Source organism: Beta vulgaris, chromosome 9 (assembly GCF_026745355.1).
Source record: "Beta vulgaris subsp. vulgaris cultivar EL10 chromosome 9, EL10.2, whole genome shotgun sequence".
NCBI classification, from domain to species: Eukaryota; Viridiplantae; Streptophyta; class Magnoliopsida; order Caryophyllales; family Amaranthaceae; genus Beta; species Beta vulgaris.
The window spans coordinates 34,719,380-34,746,954 of NC_079210.1; the positions used below are offsets into that span (position 1 = coordinate 34,719,380).

The 27,575-nt window shown below is 35.8% G+C and overlaps 2 protein-coding genes across 13 annotated transcripts; both read left to right on the top strand.

Annotated features, from left to right (window-relative positions):
- Positions 1-1,638: 1,638 nt before the first annotated feature.
- On the top strand, positions 1,639-15,060 carry LOC104903593 (probable sugar phosphate/phosphate translocator At1g06470). Its single transcript, XM_010691660.4, has 12 exons — positions 1,639-2,311; positions 3,526-3,695; positions 4,165-4,250; positions 4,386-4,435; positions 6,582-6,649; positions 6,994-7,094; positions 7,324-7,336; positions 7,575-7,759; positions 7,864-7,950; positions 9,838-9,932; positions 10,460-10,596; positions 14,559-15,060. The coding sequence occupies exons 1-11, from the start codon at positions 1,917-1,919 to the stop codon at positions 10,575-10,577; spliced, it is 1,368 nt and encodes a 455-aa protein (XP_010689962.2). The 5' UTR covers positions 1,639-1,916; the 3' UTR covers positions 10,578-10,596; positions 14,559-15,060.
- A 2,925-nt stretch (positions 15,061-17,985) lies between these two features.
- LOC104903626 (pentatricopeptide repeat-containing protein At3g14730) lies at positions 17,986-24,142 on the top strand. Of its 12 annotated transcripts, XM_057391763.1 has the most exons (5): positions 17,986-20,392; positions 20,476-20,598; positions 22,392-22,523; positions 22,654-22,740; positions 22,907-24,142. In XM_057391763.1, the coding sequence occupies exon 1, from the start codon at positions 18,400-18,402 to the stop codon at positions 20,305-20,307; it is 1,908 nt and encodes a 635-aa protein (XP_057247746.1). In that variant the 5' UTR covers positions 17,986-18,399; the 3' UTR covers positions 20,308-20,392; positions 20,476-20,598; positions 22,392-22,523; positions 22,654-22,740; positions 22,907-24,142. The 12 variants fall into 12 exon arrangements, with proteins under 12 accessions (XP_057247746.1, XP_057247742.1, XP_057247743.1 ...); XM_057391759.1 differs by having other exon boundaries at positions 22,392-22,740; XM_057391760.1 differs by having other exon boundaries at positions 22,392-22,740; positions 23,262-24,142.
- Positions 24,143-27,575: the final 3,433 nt, after the last annotated feature.

A 27,575-nucleotide genomic window follows, 5' to 3' on the forward strand; every position in this document is an offset into this window, starting at 1 on the left:
GTATTTGGTGAAAAAACCGAAGATTTAAAAATTGTTTTCACTATTCGGTAAAATGCCCCCTATATTTTAGAAGTTAGAAAATGATTGCATCGATATCATTGTTCTCGTCGATTTTATTTCAACACTAATTGTGTGTTAGATAGACACCATCCAAAAAAGTTATATGGCCTAGAGATTAATATGAAAAATGGAAAAACGGGTAGTGCACTAATATTAATCCAATGGAAAAATGATCTCCAATAACACGCAAGTTGGATCGGCTAATTTACGGTCCTTTTATATCTGTCATTGTTCAATCCGTAAAGAAAAAAATAATGAACCCCCCCCCCCCAATTGTAAAGTCTTAGCTTTGCCCCTGTTTGCCACAGAGTGGCTTGTTACTCATAAAAAGTATTACAGAGATCGGTTGCGTACAACTTTTGGCTAGAATAATTGGGCAGACAAAATCAATTCGAATCTTTGAAAGCAACAATTTTTGCACAAAAGAGTCTTTGTATCATCATGCATGCTCCTCTTTTGAAACAAAACGACATGGAGACAATTAGAGCAAACTAAGTTTTATGTATTAATTGTGTGTAATTTTCTTTCAATTGATTAAATATGTTTTAATTCTGAAAAAAGTAATATTGGTGAGGCACGTGCCTCCCCAGGTCCCCAATTATATCACCACTACTATTGCCCAATTTACGGGAGCAAACATGGGTCATGTTCGAGTTTCATTTCAGCTAATTTTTAGTGGGTGATGAAAAAGTATCAGGAATTGTTTAGTACTTAAGATTACCGAAGAATATTATTGTTGGGTCAAATCGAGTTAAGTTCGGGTTCGTTGAAATCGAGTTTAGGTTTCTCTCATTATCTTGAGTTAAGTTCATACTCAGTTATCAGGTCGGGTAAAAAATTACGAGCTCTATCTGTCTACATGAATAATATATTGGAAAAAAGGACTAATATTTCAGAAGTACTCAAAAGTTGAAATTATCTTAATTTGAATTTTGAAGCATTATTTAGGGATGATGACCAAAACCAAAACGAGGGAGTACTATTAGAGATGTAAATGGATCGGGTTCGGGGCGGGTGGAGCATCACCCGCATCCATCACCCGCTACCATTCGCACCACCCGATCCATCCATCACCCGGAAAAATCACCACCCGAATCCGTCCATCCATTTACTTTCGGGTGAACGGATGGATCGGGTTATAATCGGGTGAAATTACCTCAAAATAATGCTAACCATAAAATTTCAGAAAACTAAAGTTTCAACCGATAAAATCATAGATCCACAACCACAATTCAACTTAAGTTCAAAACCACAGTAATTCGCATACAAATATTAGGAGAATTAGGTTGGGCATTGGGCTTTTAGATTTGGACATTTAGTTGGCCCTTGAGGATTGGACCTAAAAAAAAGTTTTTTTTTTAATAAACGGGTGATGGGTCGGATTAACGGGTCGGGTGATGGATGAAAATTATCCACCCGAATCCGATCCATCACCCGCATCCGTTAATCTGTCACCCGTTAACCATCCGTTTAAACCGGATTTTTCACCCGTCCATTAAAACGGATGGACCGGATGACCGGGTGGTCCACTGGATATTGCCATCCCTAAGTACTATGCAGTGTTAGTAACAAAATCTTTCAAAAATCTAAAATCTTGAATCCAATATCACCCAAAAAGCTCCGACAGGCAACAACTTAACCAAATCACGGCATCACTTAGATTTTACTTGACATTGACAAACCCCCTCCCTCCTTCTTTCTCGTAGATCCGATCTCCTCCCCTTTTTTCTCTCTCTCTCCCTCGAAAATCCCATTCCTTCTCAAATCCCTAATTATTCTTCTCTCTCTCTCCTCGATCAGCGAAATTCGGCGATTTCCGAATCGCGCGCGTGAAATTCGAGCGCTGATGGAAGGAGATGATCGTCAATGATTCTGCATTGAGTAATGCAGAGCACAATGAATTGTTGAGCTGCGCTTCTCTAAGTCGCGCGCCCTCGTTCTCGAGCTGGTGCGATTTCGATCGACGAGTTGAAGAAGAACGAGGCCACGGCGACGGCGACGATTTCGAGCTGACATTTCAGTCGCGGAATCAACAATTGATTGACATGGACAAACGCGGTGATTTTGAGAGAGATGATGAGGGTAGGAATGGGAATGAGAATTACGCGCCGTTCGATGTCGAAAACGGGGCTAATGGAGGGAGGAGGAATCAAAGTTTGGAGGATCCTAAGACTGATGCATCAGCTGCTAATGTGCTTAAAACTTTGTTTTTCATCTGTGTTTGGTATACTTTTAGCTTGTTTTTGACACTGTAAGTCAATTTCCTGCTCATTATTTACTTCTCGATGTTGCATTTTTAAGCTATGAATTGAATTTGATTATGGCTTATGAGTTAGAAATTGATTTATTACTTTATATTGTGGGTAAAGGAATCAGTGTAGGGTGATGGTGGTGTGGGTTTTGGTACAAACTCAATGTGTTCATCGTCGGCAATTAGATTGCCGACGGTTGAGTATGTTTGCTGTGCCAAGCTCTCTATAGTGCTCTTACTTTGATTATGTAACAATTAGGCTTTACTAAGAGTTCATTTCATTTTAGGGAGCTATGTCTATGCTTAAGAAATAATGATTAGTTGTTGCCCAAGCCCCAAGTTGGTATTGGCTATTTTGCATAATTCTGTGGTACCATGTTGGTATTTGCTGGATTTATGTCAATCTAGATCAAATGGAGCAAATTTGAAAACCGGACATTGAGGAGAAATAACGAGTGATGATTTAGATGATTTCATGATCTTTTCTGCAGTGAGAATTTTTTGACTCATGATAATTAAGAAAATATCTTTTGGAGTAGCAAGTAGCATTGACAATTCAACTATGTGAGAAGTGAGATGGGTTCACAGTTAATCCTATTGCTTATGGATTGTTTTGGGGTTATGCTAGTGTGGCACCTAGGTGCTCTCATTTGAACGCCTAAACACAATTCTTATATTATGGTTTGGACACACAATAACTAATCTTAGAAGCACTAGATTAGCGTTCTACAGAACCAATTATGTTCTGCCTTATGTTCTACCTTTGTAGAGACAACTCAGACAAGTGAACCTCAATAGGAAAAAGAGGAAACTTATGACATAATATGATTGGTTTGGGAGTACGCTGATGTGGTGCCAATAAGAATAGTATATTGTTGTCCATGATAATTTCCGCTCTATATGTTCATTTGTCATGTAGAAACATGTGTTCAAGTTGTGTCAACATGGGAGTAGCAAAATTGGATGTTCTAAGCTTCTACCTAATCAGAATATGGCACATCTGAAATATGCACCTTTGATGTCCAATTGCGGAAAATAGAGAGTCGATTCTGGCATTATATTGTTTGATGCAGCTCAAGAAAAGCATAATTGATAGGTTTTGTATATGTTGGTATATTAGGTAGTCTTTTATTCCTGATGGAGGGGTTTTTTTTTTTTTTTTTTCTTCTCAAAGTGTTGACATCCTAATACCTGTAAAATCTTGTTGCAACTAGGTATAATAAATCCCTATTAGGGGATCACATGGGGAAGTTCCCAGCTCCCTTATTGATGAACACATTTCACTTTGCTATGCAAGCTGTTCTATCTAAGGCTATTACATGGATTTGGTATGAAAGGTTTCATAAAGGTGTACGAATGACATGGAGGGATTACATTTCGAAAGGTATGACATTTACCTTAATTTGTCTTATATTCTATAAACAATTTCATTGATTTCCAATTCAAGTATATTAATTTATGACATTACGTGCTGGATAGTTTAAATAACTATTTCTCCCTCAACATCTTGAAGTAAATGGAGACAATGTATCGTGTTATGCTTTATCTCTAAACCTAGCCTTTAAATGATGTCAACAACTCTTGTTTGTGGCAAATGGTGATGCTTTTGATATTTTATTAGAATTCACATCACCCCCTCCAAAAAAAGGATGATGATAAATTACAGAGATCTAGTTTCTTGGTGTTGATGACTCAATCTGTTGTAATGTCATTGTATAATTAATGACTAGGAAATATTTCTGTTAATATTACTCTAGATAAGATTCTTGTTAGTATTGACTCTAGAAAAGATTTATGTTTTTCTATCAACTTATCTAATAACTAATGCTACAGATGACCTTTGCCTTTCACAGTTTTACCTACAGCTCTTGCAACAGCACTGGATATTAACTTGAGCAATGCATCGCTTGTTTTTATCTCTGTTACATTTGCCACTATGGTTCGTCTCTTATACTTGAACATTATGCTTGTGCAATATGGGTTTCTTTTGTAGCATTCCATTCTTTGTGTGCCCTCTTCAATCCCGAGAAGCTTACCTTCTCTCTGATCTTTCAAATTTCCCTCTATCTTGCAGTGTAAATCCGCATCTCCAATATTTCTCCTCGTCTTTGCTTTTGCTTTCAGGTAGGTATTATCTTGCCACATCTCATCCTTCACCCCTCTCATGAAAAAACTATTTGTCTTACTGTTGGGTTCATTCTTTCGTTGCATATATCTATGTTCTACGTTGGGAAGTAGTTTAGTTTCTTCTTCTTTTTTCCTAAAAACAATATTATGAAGTGCAAGATAATGCATATTATGATTGTGCCATTTCTAATTGTTTTAGCCCATAGGTTTTCCATACACATAGAAAAAAACTTTGGATGACTCATCAAAGGTTGATGAATGAGAGTAAATGTTGGGAGTGTTGCTAACAACTTGTTTGGTAGGAAGGATTTGGAAGGAAAAGAAAGGAAGTGGAAGGAAATTTATTACTTTCCAGTGTTTGGTTCATTAAAAAAAATTAAGTGAAAGGAAATGGGAGGAATTGGAAGGAAAGACTCTTTAATAAAATTCCACTTTCCTTTCCTCCCAAAATTGGGGGGAATTTGGAAGGAAAGAGCAAATTTATACCAAACATGAGAAGTTAAGGTTTTTTTCCTTTCTCTTTCATTCTTTTCTTTTCCCTTCCTTTCTCTTCCCTTCCTTTCCTTTACTGAAAATGAACCAAACACACTCTAAATATGTTTTCATATATAAAGGTGTACTCACATAAGAACCTATTCTCACCAGAACCTCCCCTACCGTCGCATACATAGAAAAAAACTTCCATTCTTTTTAGTTGCAACAATTTCCATTATGAGGTGTTTCTTTTAGATGCAATATTCTTTCTTGGTAAAGGTTTTGGGACAATTTGACATTCTATTCTCACTTCACCTACCCTCACATGCAAAAGAACAGGGACAATCGGGTCAAATTACTCTCTCTCCTCTTTCAGTAATATTAGTATAGAAAGGCATTTGTTGCAACGTTTAAGAAAATGTAGTGTATATATATATATATATATATATATAATATAATATATATATATATATATATATATACATACATACATACTACCCCTATTTCTTTTTAGGTGCAACATTTGATTATTTTCACCAAAAAGGCAAATGTTGCATCTAAAAATAACAGAGGAAATATATCAAACACATCATAACAGCCACCTGGTCTTAATTACCATATAGCACCCACCTATTCTAAACCATCTTACCACCAACTCCCTCTCGCACCATTGCCACCTTATTTCTCCTTTTTGCTGCCTCCACCTTACCTCTACCCCTCCTGTTTTCCAGTTCCACCGCCACCACTGCGGATCAGAATCATCCAATTTTGGTGCTGCTACAGTTCTAGACTTCCAGTGGTTAAAAATTGACCAGTGCTAGTCTCCGGCACTGTTCCTTTTCAATATGTCATCCTTGCTTGTGCAGAGTTGTGCCAACTAAAAAGAAAAAAGAAGAATATCCGTCCTTGTTGCTAACCTACCTACTACCTCCATTGTCCTGCAAGTTGAAGTTGGCTGCTACTAACCGCTTGCTGGTTATTAGAGAGGCGTTCATGCTGTGATGACATGGGTTCTCGGGGAGGGAAAGGAGTAGAATATAGAGGGTTTAAGTAGCAGGGGGAGAGAGAGAGAAAGTAGAAGAGTAGCTTAAAGTGACTAGATTATGTACAATACTGACATAGTACGATGAACTTTTAGTAGGTGACATCAAACTCGTAAGATGACTGAAGGGATTTGAAAAACGAAAAGTGATTTGAGAAATGATACAGATTCTTCAAGAGTGACACAGATTTCAAAAAGATGCATAGATCTCAAAAACTGACATATGTACATCCAAAACTGATACAGATCATTTTCAATGGTGACCTGTGACACTTCCATCGTCGCATTGCAGAATAGTTCTGTGTGCATTGCATTGTTCACAAAATGTTTTGCTTAGCTTTAAGATCGCTGCATAATATGGTTTCCACTTCCCAGTCCTCCTGGCTTGAATATCTTACTTATGTGTTCTATTTTTTAAATAGCCATACAATACAGTTCCGTGTCATGGCAGGATTACCTTTGATCATAATGTTCTTTTGTTCGTACTTAGCTATAACAATATCAATTGTCATTCCCGCTATAACTCAGTATCTAGGATGTTCTAACATTATTTTAATTATTTTTTCCACTTGTTTTCAGCCTTCTTTATTCGCAATATAAATTTTGTTTGTCTCTTGGTTGTTTTAGGTTGGAGACTCCAAGTCTTAAACTTTTTGGAATCATTCTAGTCATCTCATTTGGAATTCTATTGACTGGTATGTGCAACCAGCAAATCTAATTTTTGGTTGTAGTTTCTCAAATTTTCTATGGCTGTGGGCATGGGTAGATATGATGTTTCGTAAGAGTGGAAAATGATTAAAAAGTTAGTGCTCCAGAGCCACACCTTAGGCTGGTCTAGGACATTGAAGTTTGCAGCCTTTCCTCTGCAATGCAGAGAGACTTGATTATCTGTATTTTTCGTGTGTGTGTGCATGGTGATAGGGTTCAATTTGAATGTAGCTGTGGAAAAGCTGCAATTAGTTGTGGTGGATGTTGTTATTGGTGATAGAGCTGTCAATGAAACTACTCTAAACATTTGCGTATTGCTTTTGGCTGACAGTTGCAAAGGAAACAGAATTTGAGTTTTGGGGATTTGTCTTTGTTATGCTTGCTGCTGTTATGTCTGGATTCCGTTGGTGTATGACACAAATTCTTCTCCAGGTACTGCCAGTTATATGTCTAATTTTTACAGTTTTATGAATAGTTGATAGTAGTAAGTCTGTAACCTCTATGATCAAGATAAATGAATAGGTTATAATTGACTTACAGAAGCTAGCTTGATGCTTTTGGTTATGGTATTTTTTTGCTTAACCCTAACTCTTTGTTCTCTGGCCATGGATGGTTGATTTGCACTGTGGTTGTATCTGCTGCTAACAAAACTGTGCTGAAGAAAGAGTCCTATGGTGAGTACCATATTTTGTGTACTGATCCATTATGAACAGAAACATAGTCTCCGCCAAAATGGCTTTTTGAGTTCTATATGAGATAATTATTTTCTTGGTAAAACTTTCTATTCGACTTTGCTTCATTCAAAAGCTTCATTGCTCGTTCAGTTTCTCTTGCTTGGAATGGATGATGCTTAATTAATTCCATAAAGCTTAAAGAATTGCTGAATGTTGTTGCTTATTTTTCTGCTTTCAGGGTTAAAGAATCCACTTACTTTGATGAGCTATGTGACCCCTATCATGGCTCTGGCGACTGGTATAATGTCCCTTCTGTTGGACCCATGGCATGATTTTCCACAGAATGAATATTTTAACAGCTCTTGGCATATCACAAGAAGTTGTTTGCTCATGCTTTTTGGTGGTACTCTGGCCTTCTTCATGGTAATTTTTGCACACTAATTTAGCCATGACATTTCGTTGTCTTGAGGCCTTCATAGAACTGGATCATATTTGGCTTCCTTATATCTTCTGATTTCCCCTTTCAGGTACTAACGGAGTATGTTCTAATCTCAGTAACTAGTGCTGTCACTGTGACGATAGCGGGTATTGTTAAGGAGGCTGTCACCATAATTGTATGAACACTTACAGAAATTTTCAATTACTTGTAATTTTTTCATATTACCTGCAATCTTCTGTGAACAATATCTGTGTTCACTGACCTTAAATTGATTCTCTTGCTTGCCTGCTTTCATTTTTGTCTATACTTTAATTTTAGATAGCATCACCTACTTCCACCAAATGAATTTGCTTGTTTCCTCAGGATGTTGGTACTTGGCCCCAAGCCCCCAACGTCTTCAGGCAATAAAAATTGTATTGTGCTTGGTTTGCAATATGCTTGCTCTGTCCCAAAACTAGCTTCTTAGTCTTGTATGCTGGGTCATGGTTATCAAATATGACTTGTAATCTTGGTACATCAATGGAAGCTGCGAAAATCAATCTTCACTCCTAGCTTTGGCCTAAAGAATATGGTTTCTTATGACTTTATGTCCCAAGTTCATAGCCTTTCTAGTCCAAATTGCAATATTGTTGTTTCTTCTTTTAGTTTTGTGCCCTGAACAATTACTGACTTTCTATAAATATATGTCTTTATTTCAGACCACACTGACTTGACATAATTTTGTTGATAGATTATGCAGTCAATTTTGACATTGTATGATTTTGTGCCGTGAGTTGTTTGGCATGTGGGTCTGCTATTCTACTGTACTGGTTGCTTGCAAAGTGTATACCTTGCACATATGAAATATATTGGTGATCTAGTATTACACGTGACTGACAAAAAAGAAGCTGCCATGTCTTTTCTAGCTCTATGCACTGAGATTTGTTTAGAATCCTTATCCAAAAACAAAGAGCCTACAATCTGGCTATTGGTTGGTTTTGTGCTCAAGGAGAGCAGAAGGAAGAAAAGATGGATAGAGAAAATTTGATACCACAGCTAATGTGAATGCAGATGTAGCAGATTCATTAGACTCCACTAGTTGATACAGCTCTGCTGAAAGAGGAGACAGACCTTAGAATTTCTAAAGGCAAAAGTGGAAACTGGCTTGTGGGTCCTCAGTTTATCAAGAACATAATCTGTGACATTTGGTTTCTGTGTTACTAATTCTATGTAGTAATTTAGAGTATCCAGAAATACTTGTCACCTTTCCTAAAATCATAATGGTTTGTGATGAGTTTTCCAAGTACCTTATTAGGATTGAGTGATAAATCGTACGGAAATGGGAATCGTCCAACTATTATAAAGTCTCTTAGTAAAATTATGCCATATCTTTAATTGTGAGGGGTTGAAATGTGACATTTATATGGAGACAAAGAGTACTTCATTGTAGTAATATCTATTTCTAGTTGTTTATATATACTATTCGTGATACATAATGACGAATCTTGGTGGTCAAAAGTTTCTATTCTTTCTTTATCTGGTGTCTTTCCTAGTTTATGCTGACTCATGTGTCGAGATATTGAAATTTAAAACAGTTGCTACTGACAGGTTACTTGGATAAAATTATCTTGGAGGAAGGAACAACCTATTTCCTTTGGTTAGAAAAGTACAACTACTCTCAACCAAACATCCAGCGATCTCATAATCCTACAAGACAATTATTCATATAGTTTAGTATTCTACATTGGTCATGACTAATTTGAGATTGTCACCTTTGAATAACTATACTGATCTCCCTGCTTGTTGCTAAACTATGAATAATGAGCTGGCAAGAAAGCTAATGTCCTATGAATGTTGCTACCATCTGATATGTGTTGTGTGCTTTGCTTCTTTCCAAGCGGCTGGTTAATATGCAAAGACCACTTGCACTGTTCTACAGTTTGCATTGGGTTACCAAATAACCATTGTTTTCTTGCTAAAATTTTCTATTGTACTTAGTCCTTAAAATACTATTTAGCTATCAACTTAAACTTCAGGATATATGTTGCAATGGCTAATACTAGTTTCTATTAACTGCATTCAGGTTGCTGTCTTTTACTTTCATGATGATTTTACATGGCTGAAAGGAATTGGTCTTCTGACAATTATATTTGGTGTGGGTTTATTCAATTGGTTCAAGTAAGTATGAGTCAGTGTTTCCTCTCTGGCTTCCTGCAGCTTTTAGTTCTTGGTGGCTTTATTTCAGTGCTCTTTTATTGTTTGAAGTCTAATCATCTCCTGCAAATTGCACATATGGTGGACATTATATTGGCTATATATTGCTGTAGTCCTATGGAAAACCACTAGTCAAGTGTTACTCCATTCTGAATGCTTTTCGTGCAGCACACCAAGCTTATAATCTTAAATCGATTACAGTATCCTCTCACAAAGAACTTTGTCCTTGCGACATTAAATCGATATGTAATTCTGTATTCCGGTGGGCGGTGGCTGTGTTTCATGTCCTAATCTAGATGAGATAAAAATAAATAGCAAGTAATTTGAACTCTAGGTAGCTAAACGTTATTTATAATTTGCTTCTAAAAACACTAGTGAAAAGTAATAAAAGAAAAAAGAAGAATTTTTTTGGAAAAGAGGCTTAAGTCACCATAACTGATACATCATATCTAGCTTCATGATGCTTACTTTCTCTTTCTTTTTTTTCATAGATATGAGAAGCTTCAGAAGGGCCAAGCCAATGATGATGACGGGGAACATTCAGTTACTACTAATATCCCTGCAAAATATGTCATTCTTGAAGAGGTAGAGGATCAAGATGTTATTTGAAATCTCCTTTTTCTATGAGGTATGAATCTGCATCTAGTCGGAATTTTATTCTTGATTTACCTCCCAATCCCACAAGCGGAAATATGATGGTGCACGAGTTAGTTTCTTGGAAATTGATGTGTTGCCAAGTTTCTTCTTTTCTGTTTGCTTTTAATCTTTGCTTGAGTAAATCATCATTTAAGTTTTCTTGTTTAAATTTGTTGTTGGGTTTTTACGAGATTAGGAAATTGGGGGTAGCAGAGATGTGCATGTTTAGACGGATGCGTGGGAACACATTAAGAAATGAAATGCAATGACGATATATGAATGACGGTTGGAGTTGTAGATTTTGAGGGTTATGATGGTTTGGGCACATGAGACATTGTCTAGAGGATGTACCACTTAGGGTAGTGGAAGATTGAGATACAATAGTTTTTGAAGTTGGGGGAGGCTGAAGATGACTTGGATGGAAGGCATTAGAAACATTATCAAGAAATAAGGTCTGCAGGAGCATGTGTTACTTAATAAAAGAGAATGGAGGCACGGGATCCATGTAGATGATCACAGAGATAAAATGTTGACTCATGCAACCGATTCCATTTAGGGGTCATTTGGTTGAGTATTTTTGGGTTTCAAGAAACGGAATCAATTACCGATTTCTTTTTTTTTTTTGTGCGTCAACCCTTCATCAATCCATTACCACTACTTGATGGTAATGGATTTCCCGAATTTGTTACCTTCCCTCTCCTCAAGTAACAAAATTCATTACTTGGTGGTAACGGTTACCATTCATTTCCATTACTTGGCTTGAACCAAACGCTCAATAATTAACCAGTTTCATTACCATTTTCATCCTTTATTTGTATCCATTCCCTTTCATTTCATATCTTGAACCAAATGACCCTTAATGAGATTAAGGCTGACGTTGTTCCTGATTTGGTCATCCTATGATATCTCAATTTAGGCGGTACTTTATATAGAGGTTCTTGTGTAGAATATCTTGTGGTTGTGGAACCTTATCTTAGAGGAGTTCTTTCTTTTATACTTCATAAGGTGCTGTAGGTGGTCTAATTATAATTGAGAGGGAAGAGAAGGGACATTTTAGGTATTTGCTATCAACTTCCATTGATCTAATCTCCAATCAATTGTTTCTAACTTGCTTTCTTGCATAACTCCATCGCTTCATGGAAACTGATCTTGTCCACTTCTATTGAGGAATTTCCTTTAATATTAGCACGCATGACAAACAGCATCACCAAATGTGATCTCACAGAATGAAGTTTGGAGTTCGGACATTTGAAGTTTCTCATGTGTGAGGGGAGTCATTAATTCTATCTTCTGCTTTGATCTTTTATTTTTGTGGAGGGGTTGAGTTGAGAGATGAGGGAGGACGATATAGCACTTGCAGTGCCTTGGTTACTAAATTCAATTACCCGAACTATACGGAATTTACAACCTTCTACAAACCAACACCCTTTTGCTTCAATCAAGATAGCTTCACACAGGGTATAGTTTGTTAAGGTACCCAAGGGTAAAATTTGAAGTTCTTCTAAGAAGAAAAGGAAAAAGAATGTATCCAGTATATACATTTGTATAGTTTTGTATCCCTATTTTTCCTTCACAAGTTCTTATATTTGATGCGCCTCACAATCATTTGAGTGTGTGATGCCTTTTCACTACTCAGCCTCAAAACTATGTAGAATGCGTGTCAGTAGAAAGCCCCTTTCCAGATTCTCAGCCCCTGCGTTACTCATCATCTGCTTCGTACATCATCTTCCCACCAACCTCACCCCTTCATGTTCTCCATCTCTCTGTCTTAGCAGTTTACATTCTCCACCGCTGACCAAACCATTTCTCGTAGCATTCAAGAAGAGGAGATAGTCTGATCTTGAAGATGTAGATTTTGAAAGTGTATATTTTGAAATATCTCTGTGACATAAGGAAATTAGTTCTTTATTCCCCCTCCCCCTTTGCTACGAGCGGCCAATGGAGCTTCGCCTAATTAGAAGAGTGAGAATCTAAGCTTCTATGCTGTCCCTCTTCTTTGATATTCTCTTTGGAAATTAAGTAAAATAAGTTTCCTTAACTTTTTGAAGAATTATATGCATATTGTATCAGATCTATACATGTCAATGTAAGGACATGCACACGTGAAGGAGAAGGGATAGACCATAGAGTCACTGATCATGAGAAGTTGGTCTTTAGATCTCAGGATCTTGGTATAGTTGATGGCCATGGCTGAGAAATGACAAAGAGGGTTGGGTCTCATTCCTGGGGAAGAGAGAGAGAGAAGGGGGGAGGGAAAGAAGGGGAAGAGAGAGAGAGAAGGGGGGAGGGAAAGAAGGGGAAGAGAGAGAGAGAGAGAGAGAGAGAGGGTGGGGGGGGGGGAGGAAAGGAGGGAGAAGGTACTGAACCCGCAACCTACAAAACCTTACATGCATGAACTACCAACTTTAAGACAACCACTAACCACCTTCAATTTTATCATATAAAGCCACGTGTAGTGCTTATAAGAGGCTTACAGCTTAGGATGTGTACCTCAAATTGATTGCGACGATACATCGCTTCCTGAATTGAGTATGCTGCAAGTCGCGTAGAAGGCCAACTTATTTTACGCGACTTGCCACAACGCTTCCTCGATTTGAAGTTATATATATCTCAGATCTGCGCTTCAATTCCACATCTGTAGCTTTAGGCTGTTCTGAGAAGGATATCTAAGGATCCTCCTCCTGTAGGCCATCTTTAGTTAACACTATATTCAAGAACAACTACTTGTAACTTGCTTCATTTCAAGTTTTCAACATTGATACAAGTAATGCAACAATACCCTATTTTTCTGCTTTCCCTAGGAGGCTAGGACCCCAATTCTTATCTCCATATGAATCCACATTCTCTTGTTCAATTACCATGTCACACACACTGAGATATTAAATTCCATAAAATCCTACTTCATGAATCTCGTTCTGTTCATCACGAATTGACTGATGCAAAAATACAGTGATGTTGGAACGTTATTGATACTTATGCAAGATCATGGTTTTATAATCTTTACTAATTCAAGTATTCAATATAAAGGGTCTAAGTTGGGTGTGGAAAGTCAACATGACAAACAAAAAGGGACAAATTGTGCACTATCCTTAGCACTCAAACTTGGAACGTGCTTCTAAGCTCATCATCATTGTTTTTGTATCAGTTGCAACACTTCCCTTTTTAGGCAGGTCCAAATTAGTTGCAACATTGCTTTATCTGGCAATAGGTTCTATCTATCTCGCTCTTTATCACATGGGTCCCTCTGTTAATCTATTGCTATTTCTATCCTCTTTTCATGCAATCCTCAAAACTTGTGCCTTCTCCCAATGTTGCAACCAATATAGAGTGGAGAAAGTATCTTATCCATACCACTGTTTTCAACCAGTGCTTTTGGCCCTTTACTTGCTGAAGTACTCCTAGGTTCTTTTCTCACATTGCATAAATTACACAATTTTCTCTGTTTTACAGATATGTGTCTAAGTCTTAACTTCTTATTCGTATGAGTTTGCTTCTTATAACAAACACCAAATAAATTTTTATTTGGATGGAGTAGCAATGGACTAAATAACTTGTTTCAGTTGAAACTCTATATGAATCCTTGAGGAACTTCGTGTTAGATTAGTTAAAATTTTACCATTCTTCTCCACTACACCATCTGTGGAAAGCCTCAAGTGTTGCTCTATCTCTAAGGTCCCTTTGAACATTGAGATCCCTATGTTAGCACCTCTTGCCATTATACTTCATTTTGCACGTATTACTTTTATATTTGCTGGATCCGTAGATTTTGGCTCAATGCTGAGTAGTGCACCTTCACATCAATGAATATGTAGAGTTACTTTTTGTTTACCTCGTTGTTTTAGTGTCTGCGACATTGTTGCTTAGAAACAGGAGTAGGTGGGAATTGTTCTTTAAAAGTTTTTTGGTTCACGCTTCACGTATTATCGTGAATTTCTGAAGTGCCTTGTTTTACAGGATTCGCTGAAGATCTCAATTGCCATAAGAGTCAACTTGTAAAAAGACCATCAAGCATTTTCTTGAGGCATACTGTATGTATACAACTGAGTTTCTTTTCAACCTTCATGTTGAACTGCTGGCAAAGCCTGCAGATTTTGGTGGCCGATAAATTTGGGGCGATCAATTTTCATGTCAGACATGGACCTCCAGCTCAAACCAGTGGCTTCTGTCTGAACAATTACACTGTCAAGCTGCTCGATGTATATATTCCCTGTACCCTTATAGCTGTATGTACTACTAAAGATTAAATTTTCACCGCCTTTTCAATTTAGGCTGAAAATCTTCCTAGCAAACTTCTGTACATCAGTGACATTGCCAATTTTGTTACTTGCAAAATACTGTAATCTTCCAGAGAAGGTCTCAATTAGGTTGCAGTGTATTAGGATAAATAGCATAACATTCTTTTTGTGAATCTCGACAGATTGTCGATTGTGCCATTACATGATTGAGTTTGCGTAAATTTTGATTGCTAGTAATGTATGATTTTTACATTTTTTAAAATATAATATTTGATTATCAAAAATAGAATAATTTTCGTGGAAAGAGAACATAATTTTTGCTGAGAAATAAGCTTAAAAAGAACATTTATTGAAATAAAACATTTGCTTATTGAAAATAGTACAAATTTTGTGTGCCACGTGGCACTCTCCTCTAAAGTTGTAATGCAAATGTTTTCTTTTCAAGTAAAAACCTCAATTAGAAAAATAATGGGGATGTTTGACAATTAGAGTTTTGGAGTAAAAAGAGAGTTTTGGACCACTTTTAGAATTTTGACTAGTCAGAAACTTTAAAAGGGGTGTTTGGTAAAAGAGAGTTTTGGAATAAAAACTCTCAAAATGAAAAAGCTCATAATAGGAGCTTTTTCTTTAAAGGATTAGGTAAAAATATGTTCAATGACTTTTATGCCTCTAATAATAATACTACACATGTGTATAAAAACGTCTATAAACGTCATTTTACACAAACAAATGGCAATAAGCTTTTATCAATCAGTTAATTGTTACCAAATACATTTATAAAAAAAAGTTGTCAAATCAGCAGTTAAATCTGCTTAACAGAAAGTTAATATTCTAACAACAAACTCTAAACTCTATTTGCCAAACAGGGCCAATGTTGTACAAGGATTTGAACATATGACCTTTGAAAGGAAAGGTGAAAGTTTAACCATTAATCCACCATAAACACCCATTGTTTAATATTTAAAATAAAATATCATAAGGTCTTATAATTATATCCAATTAAAAGATTTGTACAAGTAGTTAGATACCTAACCTTTTTATGATTATAACAAGAGACTATTAAAGATATAAACTCTTAATCCAATTCCTTGTAGAAAGAATTAAGCGATTGCTTTCATCCCCATTTTAAGGGTTTATTTTTCTACATTCATGCAATTACTTATCATGTCATTAAGTCAAATTTTCCACACTTGACAAAAAGTTACGAAAAGTAACAACCTGGAGAATCGGTCGGGACACTCACTAATCTATACTAATATATTAAAAGGTGTGCCTAAACAAGAAACGATGCCACGTGGCGCTCTCCCTAAGGGGGTTTTACTCCATGTAATTTATTACAACAATAAACAAAATTAGAAATTGCATAGTATAGAGTTTGATCCCAGAACCTCAAGAACATATAATAAAGTCTTAACCACTAGACCAAATAACATTTAGGGGTCGTTTGGTTAACTATTTTTGGGTTTCAAGAAACGAAATCAATTATCGATTATCTTTTTTCTTGTTTGGTTCAACCCCTCATCATTACCATTACTTGATGGTAATGGATTCCTCCAATTTGTTATCTTCCCTCCCTCTCAAGTAACAGATTCCATTACTTGAAGTTAATGGTTACCCTTCATTTCCATTCCTTGGTTTGAACCAAACACTCAATAAAGGTAGCCATCTTTGTTACCATTCCCCTCCTCTGTTTGTATCCATTCCCTTTTCATTCCATCTTGAACCAAACGACCCCTTAGTAAAGTTATTAAAACCGCGATTCAAATCTTAAAATCTTACGATTTTACGATTCAATATATGGTAGACGATTCGATTCGCGATTGCAGACGATTCTATACATTTTTGTTGACTAGCGAAAACCTCGCAAGTTTAAATCATGCTAACAAAGAAAATAAGAGATGTATATTGTTAGTTATTGCCAATATAGTGGGTAAATAACTATTTTTTCCAATTTTTAGGTCTTTTAACTTATAATTTTAGCATATTCAATGAAGAGAAGGTATTGTGTCAGACTCGTCTGACACAATGGAAGTGGTCGGACCAGCCTGACCAACAACCAACTGAAAGAATAAAGGAACGACCTGAAAGAATAAAGGAACCAACTGAAAGAATAAAATAACCAACTGAAAGAATAAAGTAACCAACAAAAAGGATAAACCAACCAACTGAAAGAATAGAACAACGAACTGAAAGAATAATTCGACTAACTGAAAAGAAAAATTCGACTAAATGAAAGAAAAATAAAACCAACTGAAAACATTCAACTCAAACAATAAACAAAAGAAATGAAAGAAACAACACCACCACCACAATCTATGTCGCCCTTCCTGTGAATGACCTTCTAATTACATATTTAAAGATGGGAGATTGATGCTTTATCACGCTTTACCATGTTGCAGGTAGGCCAAGAGCAGTTCTCACCTTGTTCTCCTGGATGGCCACCATTAATGAGAGTGAACCCCATCCTAGATTGGTCTTATAGGTTTGTGGTCATATTCTACTAGTCAGTACTTTGTGCTCTCTGTATCAAAAGAATGTTTCTTGTGTCATCCGTGATCTGTGGAACTTATTGAGAATACTTTTTCAACTGCTGATATCTTGCTTTCATTCCAGAGGAATATTTTATTGGCGTGGTTGCAATGTCATTTATGCTGCATTAGAGTTCTTGAATTCTTATGTTTGCGTTCATCTTTCCACAGAGATGTGTGGGCTTTCCTATTGAATTCCATTGTAGTCGCTTCGCATGTGTTCCAAAAAATATGGTTAGTTTGAGTTTTGGGCTCAGCCCGTCTGATAGTAAGCATGGGTCAGACAATCTGACCCAATACTTTCACTTCAATGAAGTGAGTGCAATATCTTGATTATACATGTTTTTAGAATCTTACGATTCTACGATTCGATTCTAAAGGTTGTTTTCGATTCAAACTAGAATTTCGATTTTAACAACATTGCCCCTTAGTATTATTATCTTAAAGTATAATATTAATGAATGAAAATTTTCCTTATTCATGGTATAACTCGAACCTACTAACTAGTTGAGTCATAAAAAATAGAACAAATTTACTGAATGCGACAAATTTACCGTGTGCACGATAGAATTTTCAATCCTAAACTCCTTCGGGTACATATAAGGAAAAAAAATAACCCGCCAAAATTTAGAAAAGCACAAACAAAAAAGAGATGGACGCTAAAATAGAGAAAAAAAGGTCAAGTCTTAAACCCTAACTCTCAATTTCAATTTACAACTCTCTCTATATTCATTTCATTACTTGGATTACGGGCAAATTAAACCATTTCAACGATATCCGCAACTTGTAAGTTTTAAGATTGAATTCTTGATTCTTCACATGTTTTAGCAAGAATTCCCAATTAATCTGTTTCAACATTAGTAAGCTCAACAAAAACTTTCCAGATTTTGGAGATTAATTTCTGATTTCTTGAAAGTGAATTGCATTTTAGGGGTTGTATCAATTCATTTCTTCTTGAAATACAACAATTAGCAGGAATAAGCATAAGCTTTTTTTTCTTCTGTCTTACAATGCAATTTGTTGCATAATATTATGCTGCATAGGAAAAAAATTCTGTTCTCAGATGCAGTTGCTTATTTTAGACATTCATTTTACCGCCTGAAGTTTGCATCTATTTCATCTCTTCAGCCTTCCGAACCAAATGTTCACACCTTTCCTGGATGTATTTCCTTTTTACAATTGTTTGCTCGGCATTCGAACCTGTACAGTGGCAAAGAACTTCATTCATGGATGCTCAAACACGATTTTTTGGATTCCCCTTTATCGATTACGAGCCTCATTAACATGTATTCAAAGTGCTATCACATGCCCTATGCTTTATCGGTTTTCCTGACATCTAAAAATCTTCATAATGTCTATACTTACAATGCAATAATTTCTGGGTATGTTGGCAATAGCTTAAATGAAGAAGGTTTTCAGCTTTATATGTATATGAGGCATCAAGGTGTACAGCCAGACAAGTTTACTTTTCCCTGTGCGATTAAGGGTTGTTCAGAAGTTGTAGAGGTCAAGAAGATTCATGCTTTGTTGTTTAAGTTTGGGTTGGGGTTGGATGTGTACATTGGCAGTGCCTTGGTTAACTGTTATTTGAAATTTAGGGCTATGGATGAAGCTTATTGTGTTTTTGATGAGTTGATTGTGAGGGATGTTGTGCTTTGGAATGCTATGATTAATGGTTATGTTCGTATTGAGGAATTCAGAATGGCTTTGGATATATTCAGGAGGATGTATAAGGATGATGTCATGCCTAATAATTTTACAGCTACAGGGGTTTTATCAGCTTTGGCCATGAGTGCAGATGTTGATAACGGATGTGCAGTCCATTGCTTTGTGATAAAGAAGGGTTATGAGTCGGTTGTTGCAGTATCAAATGCATTAATTGATATGTATGGGAAATGCAAATGTGTTGATGCTGCTTTTAGGATCTTTGAGTTGATGGCAGAAAAAGATTTATTCTCATGGAATACGCTTATAAGTGTTCATGAACAATCTGGTGATCATCATGGAACACTGGATCTTTTTCATAGGATGTTAGACACGGGTGCTAGACCTGATCTGGTTACCTTAACAACAGTTCTTCCTGCTTGCTCTCATTTGGCTGCTTTGTTGCATGTTAAGGAGATCCATAGGTATATGATTGTTAATGGATTTGGATGTAGCAAAAATGTTGATGGTTTTGACAACTTGCTTGTAAACAATGCTCTTATGGATGTGTATGTGAAATGTGGTAGTATGAGGTATGCAGACAGGGTTTTTAACAAGATGGATGTAAGAGATGTGGCGTCATGGAACATCATGATCATGGGATTTGGCATGCATGGTCTTGGCAATGAGGCACTATCTATGTTTGACTTAATGTGTTCAGAAAATATTGCACCTGATGAGATCTCATTTATTGGTATTCTGTCAGCTTGTAGTCATGGAGGCTTTCTGACAAGGGGCCGCGAATACCTATCTCAGATGGAGTCTGTATATGGGTTGGTTCCAACTATTGAACATTACGCGTGTGTGGTTGACATGCTTGGTAGGGCGGGGCAGCTTGATGAGGCTTATGAATTGTTATTGACTATGCCTATTGAGAGTAATGCTGTTATATGGAGGGCTTTCTTAGCAGCATGTAGGCTCCATGGGAATCCTTATTTTGCTGAGGTTGCTGCTAAGCATATATATGAACTTGACCCTGAACACTGTGGGAGTTATGTATTGATGTCAAATATTTATGGAGCATCTGGTCAATATGAAGTGGTGTCAGATTTAAGATTGACAATGAAGGGACAGAACATAAAGAAAAAGCCAGGTTATAGTTGGGTTGAGGTCAATAACAGTGTGCATATCTTTGCTAATGGTGACCACGACCATCCTGAAGCTAACTCAATCTATGCCAGTCTGGACTCATTGATTGCTCCTCTTTGTGAGCATGGGTATGCGCTGTCTGTCTAATACACGGAACTCCCTATCTTATCAAGGATGGGGCACAATTGAAGTTCATTTTTATTCAACAATATGCTGGTTAGATGAAGCTGAGGTAGTAAGAAGGATCCCATGATTTTGTATAAACAAAAAGCCCTTTGTTTGGATCTCTTTGTTAAATTTGATTTTTCTGGTCAGGGTGCTAAGGAGTACAAGTATGGATTTAGGAAGTTAGAAATGGCACTGAAGTGATTTAGTGCATGTTGCTCCTAATGGCTATTATGCAGCACATTGGACTGACGACATGGCTTGGTTGATTCTGTAAGTTATTCTTGTTAAATAAACTTTTTTGTTTCCCAATCATGTTACTAGTACTTAGAGCATTTTAGAATTTTCTGGAGAAACTTCTAACACCAACGAAACCGAGTTTGCTGGCCCTGAAACTGGTCTTAACTCTCAAGCTGTTCATAATCTCATCTTCGAAATGATGGAGAGGTTTTTGTTAGGAGACTTGAGAAAAAAACTTAAAGTTACATCAATAATAATGGAAGAACTTGAAAGTGAATAAAAATGATGATAGTGTCATTGAAGCAACTAAAACAATTATTTTATTATGGATTGATTAGTAGGTAACAGATGTAATATATAAAAGATAGTAACATTTACTATACATTATAATGAATTGTATTCTCTTTGCCCTAAAATAATAAGGTATTTTGACTAGGGTAATGTTATATGTAGCCCTTAGGGCTACATATAAGCATTAAATACATGTCTTAAAATGGAAACAATTTATGAATTCGTGACAAAATTTCACATCATTTGAGGTAATAAATGCTTGAATCAAATTTTTATTTCTATTTTAAGCTTCTTATACATAGCCCTAAGGCTATGAATATCATTTTCCTTTTGACTATTGCTGTTAAATTATGAAAATTTTTGACATTTATTTTCTGTCATGAAATCATAGTAGAACATACACATTGATAATCATACAATGATATTTCTTAAATGAATTTGAAATGTTATTTTCATATCGCAACTCAAAACACTATTATGGCCAGTTTTGGTCAAGCTTTTCGTACATAGCTACTAAAGTTACATTTTCCTTTACCAAAATGGCATATGCTATGAGCCATGCTATTCGCTTTAATAGTACATATATCTTTTCCTCTGTTGTTGAAAGTTTGATTGCAGATGGTGCTTCTACTAATGTTTTGCAGATTTGCTAGTGTGGGTCCGAAAGATCTTTAGGAAAGCTGTAAACTAAGATTGTCTTGGTCAACATGTTAAATGATTTCCAAGATACTAATTGCCAAACATCCGTAGAAGATTGTATATTGCATAGATCAGATTTTCCAAATCCAAATTCACCCCATCATTCTAGGGTATCCAAATACAGATAATTACATGATTTCTAAATCCGAATGAAGTAAAATCAATCCGAGTTTAAGGTCCACTTATTATGTTTGTCTTTCATGCCCAGCCAAACCCATCTTGGTTCAATTTTAAAATATCGATACTTAGATCTAAACTTGAAATTGAAAAATATATCGCCCTATCAAATAAAACTGATCAAATTCCGATCTGAACACTTATGTGGATACAATTGTTTGGCACATTTTGATGATAGTTGCTACTCTTAACTCTTGAGTGTTGTCTTAAGATTGCATTTTATACATTTCTTAATTGAGCACTTGTTTAATTTTTTTATTGAAAAAATAAAAATAAAATCACAGAAAGAAGCTTCCTGTGTGCTTCTTTAATTTGAAATAGGAACTTGTTTTGAACATGACTCCAGTAATAAACGATACTCGCTTTGTATTTTTCAAGTTTGCTTGTTTTGACTTTGCGCTCTTGCAATGTACTTTTTGGACCTTAAACATCTTTCATTGGAACATATATTAGTAAAAGATATAACGATTGTCTATTTATAAAATACTCGTTGAGACGAAGCAAACAAGACTCACATGACTAGATTTTTTCTAATATATTGAGAAGAATTTAGAATTCTCTTTCATTCTCAATAGAGTCAAGATTCCAATTGAGCAAATTAAAAAAATACAGAGGGAGTATTGGCTTAGATGGATTATAATATGATGAAAATTGTTTAGGTTGTTCCAGCTGTGAGAACAAGCTGCAGTCGTAAGTTATAGCTCAATGCACTAGCAAGCAAAGAGTTTTTGTCATGAACCTCCGGAAACAAGCTGAACATGATGCTGAGCTTGTTGTTTCGAAGTATTTAGGTGAGTCATTTTTGTTTTCTCAATGGATCATCTGCTTTCATCAGCTGACCTCTGCATAATGGCAGAATTAAACCAATTGGACATGGTGCATTTTCTTTATCATTTGCTTATCAGCCCTTTATTTTATAAGAAATTAACAGAGCTTGGTCATAGAACTCAGAAGGCCAGGGAAGGATTAGAGGGGAGGAGGAGAAGAAGGGGTACATTGCTATTAACAGTTACGTGACATTTTTTAAAGTGTGTAGCTATTTCCTCTGATCCTTTTGTTCTGTTCTTCAACTCTTGCACATTTTAATTTGCTAAGAACTTAGGTATGCGCTGTTGAATGTTCGCTTATTTATGCTGCCTTAACATGGTCCGTTGAATGCATGTTACTTCTGCAGCTGAGGTTTATTTCCCCGTCTACCACTAATTGCTTGGACAGACCACAGACAAGCTCTGGCTTTTATAGTTGTTGCTTACTCTGTAATGACATATTGTTTTGTTCTGCATAGTTTCTTTGTAACTGCTTATCGTTCTCTGTACTTCATGTTTGTAGAGCTTATTACATGTATCATTTTTTCCTCTACCCACCATTCGAGATATTCTTGGATTGTGGAGCTAGAACTAGAATGTTTCAGTAAAATGCGTGACTCATAAAGTTTTCACCTTTCTTAAAGTTTGGTCTGCTGATGTTTTCTCTTTTCTCTCTGTCTCCTAAAATACAAATGCACTCTATGGTTTTGTTGAAATCTTTAGCATGCAAATATGTCACTCTGGAGAGAAGGTTTTGCTCGTGCTATATGGTTGATTTCGATTGAGCCTAGACACTTTCGGTAATTGGTTTTTTGACCTTTTCACCCCTCTTGAAGGCAAAGGATGTGGCTGGCATATAGGGTTGTCCTGATGAAAGTGACCATTGAAACCTCCCCTGCTGATGTGTATTGGATTCGCATCTTATGTTGGGTTCTTTCGGTCTTTTTTGTTTCTGACTTCCATGTTTTGATTAGCTTAATCTTAATTTTCTAAGTATTTTTTAAGAGGATCAGCTTTTTTTTTGTAATTAATTAGCACTAGTCCCCATTATGTGTTATTTAAAGTTAAGCTTAAACTTTTAGATTAGTTAGGTAGTTAACTCGGATTGTGCGATTTATAGTCCCTTGTAATCCAGTATTTGTAAGCTTAATAACCTTAATTAGTGCTAAAAGTATGTGAGCAAGCAGGTGTCGGAAGTGGCTAAACACCTATGTGCTTGAAAACTTTGGAGCTTACACACTGAAGGAGGAAACCTCCTCATTGAATACGTGTAAATTAGCGATTCATCCGTTGCAACCTTCTTTCTTTTAGCAGCTGTTTTTCTATGAACCATTTGAAGTGTTTTCACATTGGTTGGTTGCACTCTTCATGTGTAGGAGGGTAGTGGTTTCAAGTGACTTTGCAAGCAACCAATGGCAAGAAAGCTCAGATTTTTTATGTGTGCCCAGCCGGAATTTTCATTTGCTTAGCTTAGAAGTTTCTTTGGTTTTCTTTACTTGTTTTTGTACTTTAGGTGCTTTACTTTCTCATATAAATACCCTTTAAGGTGTTAGCTTGTAAAACCAGATTATGTTCAATGAAAATTGAGGTTTTCGCTTGTTGGAGATTGGAAGTATTTGTCCATATTTCTTCTTGTGTTTAAGAAGTGAACTTAAATTCAAAACCTTAAGTTTAGTCACTGATAGGCCGTTTATGAGGACGTATAAAGAGACCTACAACACATGACCTCTTCTTTAAGAGGGTTTCAAATTTTAAAATTTATTGTTTGTGTTTTAGGTACGTTTATTTTTGTAAAAACTAGTATTATATGATAATTTTATAGACAATAAATATTTATATTATACAATTGTGGATAATAATTTTGATTTCAAAGACTAATATCAAAAATTAACATAGGCTCTCAAGTCCCAACCAGTTTAAGATGACCCTGGAGGAAGATTAATTTGAGAGAGATTAATTAGTGAGTGGAGCTGATCAAATCTACCCTCATACCTTCCTAAATCCTTAGTTTTAGGCGAGTGAAGCCTTTAAAAATTGATTTAGAGATCTTAGGCGAGCAAAAGTAAGTGAAGCTTATGAGAACCAAAGAAGTATTCGTATCCAAGGCTTACGGCTCATCAGCCTTCCTCCTTTTGGTGAGAGGGGATGGAGGTAGGGGTGTTGTGAGGAGGAAGGAGAGATGTGGGAAACATAACCCCCATTTTCGAATGGATGTAATAATTCCACATTGCTCCTTCACTGCTTTATTCTGTTTACCACCAGCTCCACTCATGACTCAATCTTCATCCAAGCATGCCCTAAGCAGAAGTAACATGTAAAGAGGTTTTGTGATGTTCACATTTTATATGTCAGAGTAGTACTGATCTTGGTTATCACCAATAGGGGTGGCAATGATGCAAGTCTAGCTCGAGTTTGACTAAACTCGACTCGAATTCGAAAATTCATACCCAAACTCGATTCGACTCGAAAATTTGCGAGTTTCAAATTTTCAAGCTCGAACTTGAACTCGAAACCTAAACTCGAACTCGTTTTAGACTCGAACTCGTTTTAGACTCGAACTCGGTTAAAGATCGAACTCGAACTTTGTTCCAGCTCGAATTCAGTTCCAACTTCCAACTACCTATATGCATTCTTTGAAGATTTTGTATGAACAAGAAATACCAAATCTCATCCTTTGATATAGTTCTATTTTTTATAGGAGAAATTATTCACTTTGCCTTTTGGTCATTTTATAAACTTTTTTTCATGTTTTTTTTAAAGAAAAGTACAAGTATTTTTATAGGAAAAAAAAAGTTAAAATTTCTTTAAAAAAAGTATGTATATGTATACATATATATATATATATAATAATATATATATTATATATATATATATATATATATAATTATATATACTATATATATATATATATATATATATATATAATTTTTTTTCGAGTTTCTCGAGTCGAGCATTGAGTTGCTCGACTCGACTTGTTAACCTGTCGAGTCGAGTTCGAGCTCGAGCTTTGACCGAATCGAGTTCGAGTAGCTTACGAGCTATCTCAACTCATTGCCGCCCTAATCACCAAGGTATTGTCGTAATGATCAACTTGCTGATAAGGTGGAAAGAGCCAGCTTATTTGATATAAATCTTTTATTAGATAGTTACCCACTATCCGTCTGAAAAAACCAAATTCTGCTTGCTTTCCTAATTCTGGCACAAAAAGAGATGATGCGACACATACAAAAACATCCAGATGACAGGTTATGTTTGAGGACAATGATCAGCCTTACTTTATATCTAAGTAGTCCTAGACTTTTTGGAGCCAGCGAATATTTGATTTTGTAGTTCTGTTCAAGGGCTTAATCCATTGTTTCGTCTCTTCTGTATCTAAAACTGATGTTCTAGTAAAGTTACAACGGTAATGAGTAATGACTACATTCACTTCTACTCGTTTTCCCCTCTACAAAATCCGCAACTTATGAGAAGCTTGTTCTCTTACGAATCTCTTATTTTATGCACATTTGATACCTACGACATGCTGGTTAGTTGAGCTGATGCCCATTCTGATCTTGATGAGAATATTATTACTTCCTCCTTTTTTTTCGCAAACACTTTCTTAAAAGGGAAATAATCAATTGTTTGCGACACCTTTTATTTTTGCTTTTTCTTTCTCTCTATCTCTCTCCAATAACATGATCCTGTCTTTTTTTCCTCTCTCCAATAAATATGGCAACAGGTGAAATTCGAATAAAGAAATAGATTTAAGGGCGATGCATTTAGGGGTGTATGTTCGATTTTCGGTTTGGTTTTAGGGCAAAACCGAACCAAATTGAAATAAATTCGGTTTTCACATTTCAAGTCCAAATCCAAACCACAATTTATCCCAAATCAAACTAAACCAAATTGAAATTACAAAACCAAAACCAAACCAAACCGAAAAATCGAATTTCTTTTATGATTCAAAAAATTGTTTTCCAAATCTTACAAATAATACGAAAATTATCCAAGTTTCAAATCATCAAACAGAAAAGAATGACTTCAAATCACAACTAAAGCTTAAAATTGAAGTACTAGACTTAATATAATCGATCAAAATTAACGAAAATAATGAAAAAAGGTAAAGAAAATGCAAGATGGGCAAAGTTTGGTTTGGTTTGGTTTCTTCGGTTTTTCAAAATAAAAATCGGACCAAACCGAAAATCGAAAAAATGAAAAATTTTCAATCAAAATCAAATCGAATTTTGAAAAAAAAAAAGCAAACCAAATTATTATTCCGGTTTGGTTTGGTTCAATTTTCGGTTTCTAACCAAATAACTTACACCCCTAGATGGATTAGAGGCCCATCTTTGAATTCTAGACTTGAATTGCTTGAGCTCGTGTCATTTCTACACAAGTAAGTTGGAGATCTGGTTCACAATAAAATTAGTGTGCACCAGGCTCTCGACGTGAATCGAGACACACACTACTACAATACACAGAAACCCACTATATTACAAACAGATACACTATATAAGAGAGAGATACACTATTTCACAAACAAATATACCATAACACAAAGAAACACTATCACAAATAAACACTATAGCTCTTGCAAAAAAAAAAAGGGTATAGCACATAGAAACACACTATATGACATACAAACATATTATATCGAAATCGAAATATAATCTTATATAACAGGTTCAATTGTACAATCAACTATAATACACAGAAACAACACTATATCACAAACAGATACACTATATCAGAAAGAAATACACTGTATATCACAAAGAAACACACTATGACACAAAGAAACACAATCACAACATACGATAACATAGAGAAACACACTATGCCACACACAAACACAATATATCGAAACTGACTTCAATAACAGGTTCAATTCTACAATCAACTATATCACAAAAACTGAAAAACAGAGTAAGAACTTGAAGAGAGAGAAAATGAAGCAGTATGGTGAGAGAAATTGAAAAGACAAGGAAATCCGAGGAGAGAGAAAGACAAAATAGTAGAAGTTGTAATCATTACAACCTACACAACATCTATTAG

Bases quoted from the DNA above. Each gene is read 5' to 3' on its own strand.
- LOC104903593 (XM_010691660.4), top strand. From the start codon at position 1,917: ATGATCGTCAATGATTCTGCATTGAGTAATGCAGAGCACAATGAATTG. The intron at 4,436-6,581 runs GTAGGTATTATC...TGGTTGTTTTAG, and splicing joins GTCTTTGCTTTTGCTTTCAG to GTTGGAGACTCCAAGTCTTA. The intron at 7,951-9,837 runs GTATGAACACTT...AACTGCATTCAG, and splicing joins AGGAGGCTGTCACCATAATT to GTTGCTGTCTTTTACTTTCA.
- LOC104903626 (XM_048635995.2), top strand. From the start codon at position 18,400: ATGCTGCATAGGAAAAAAATTCTGTTCTCAGATGCAGTTGCTTATTTT.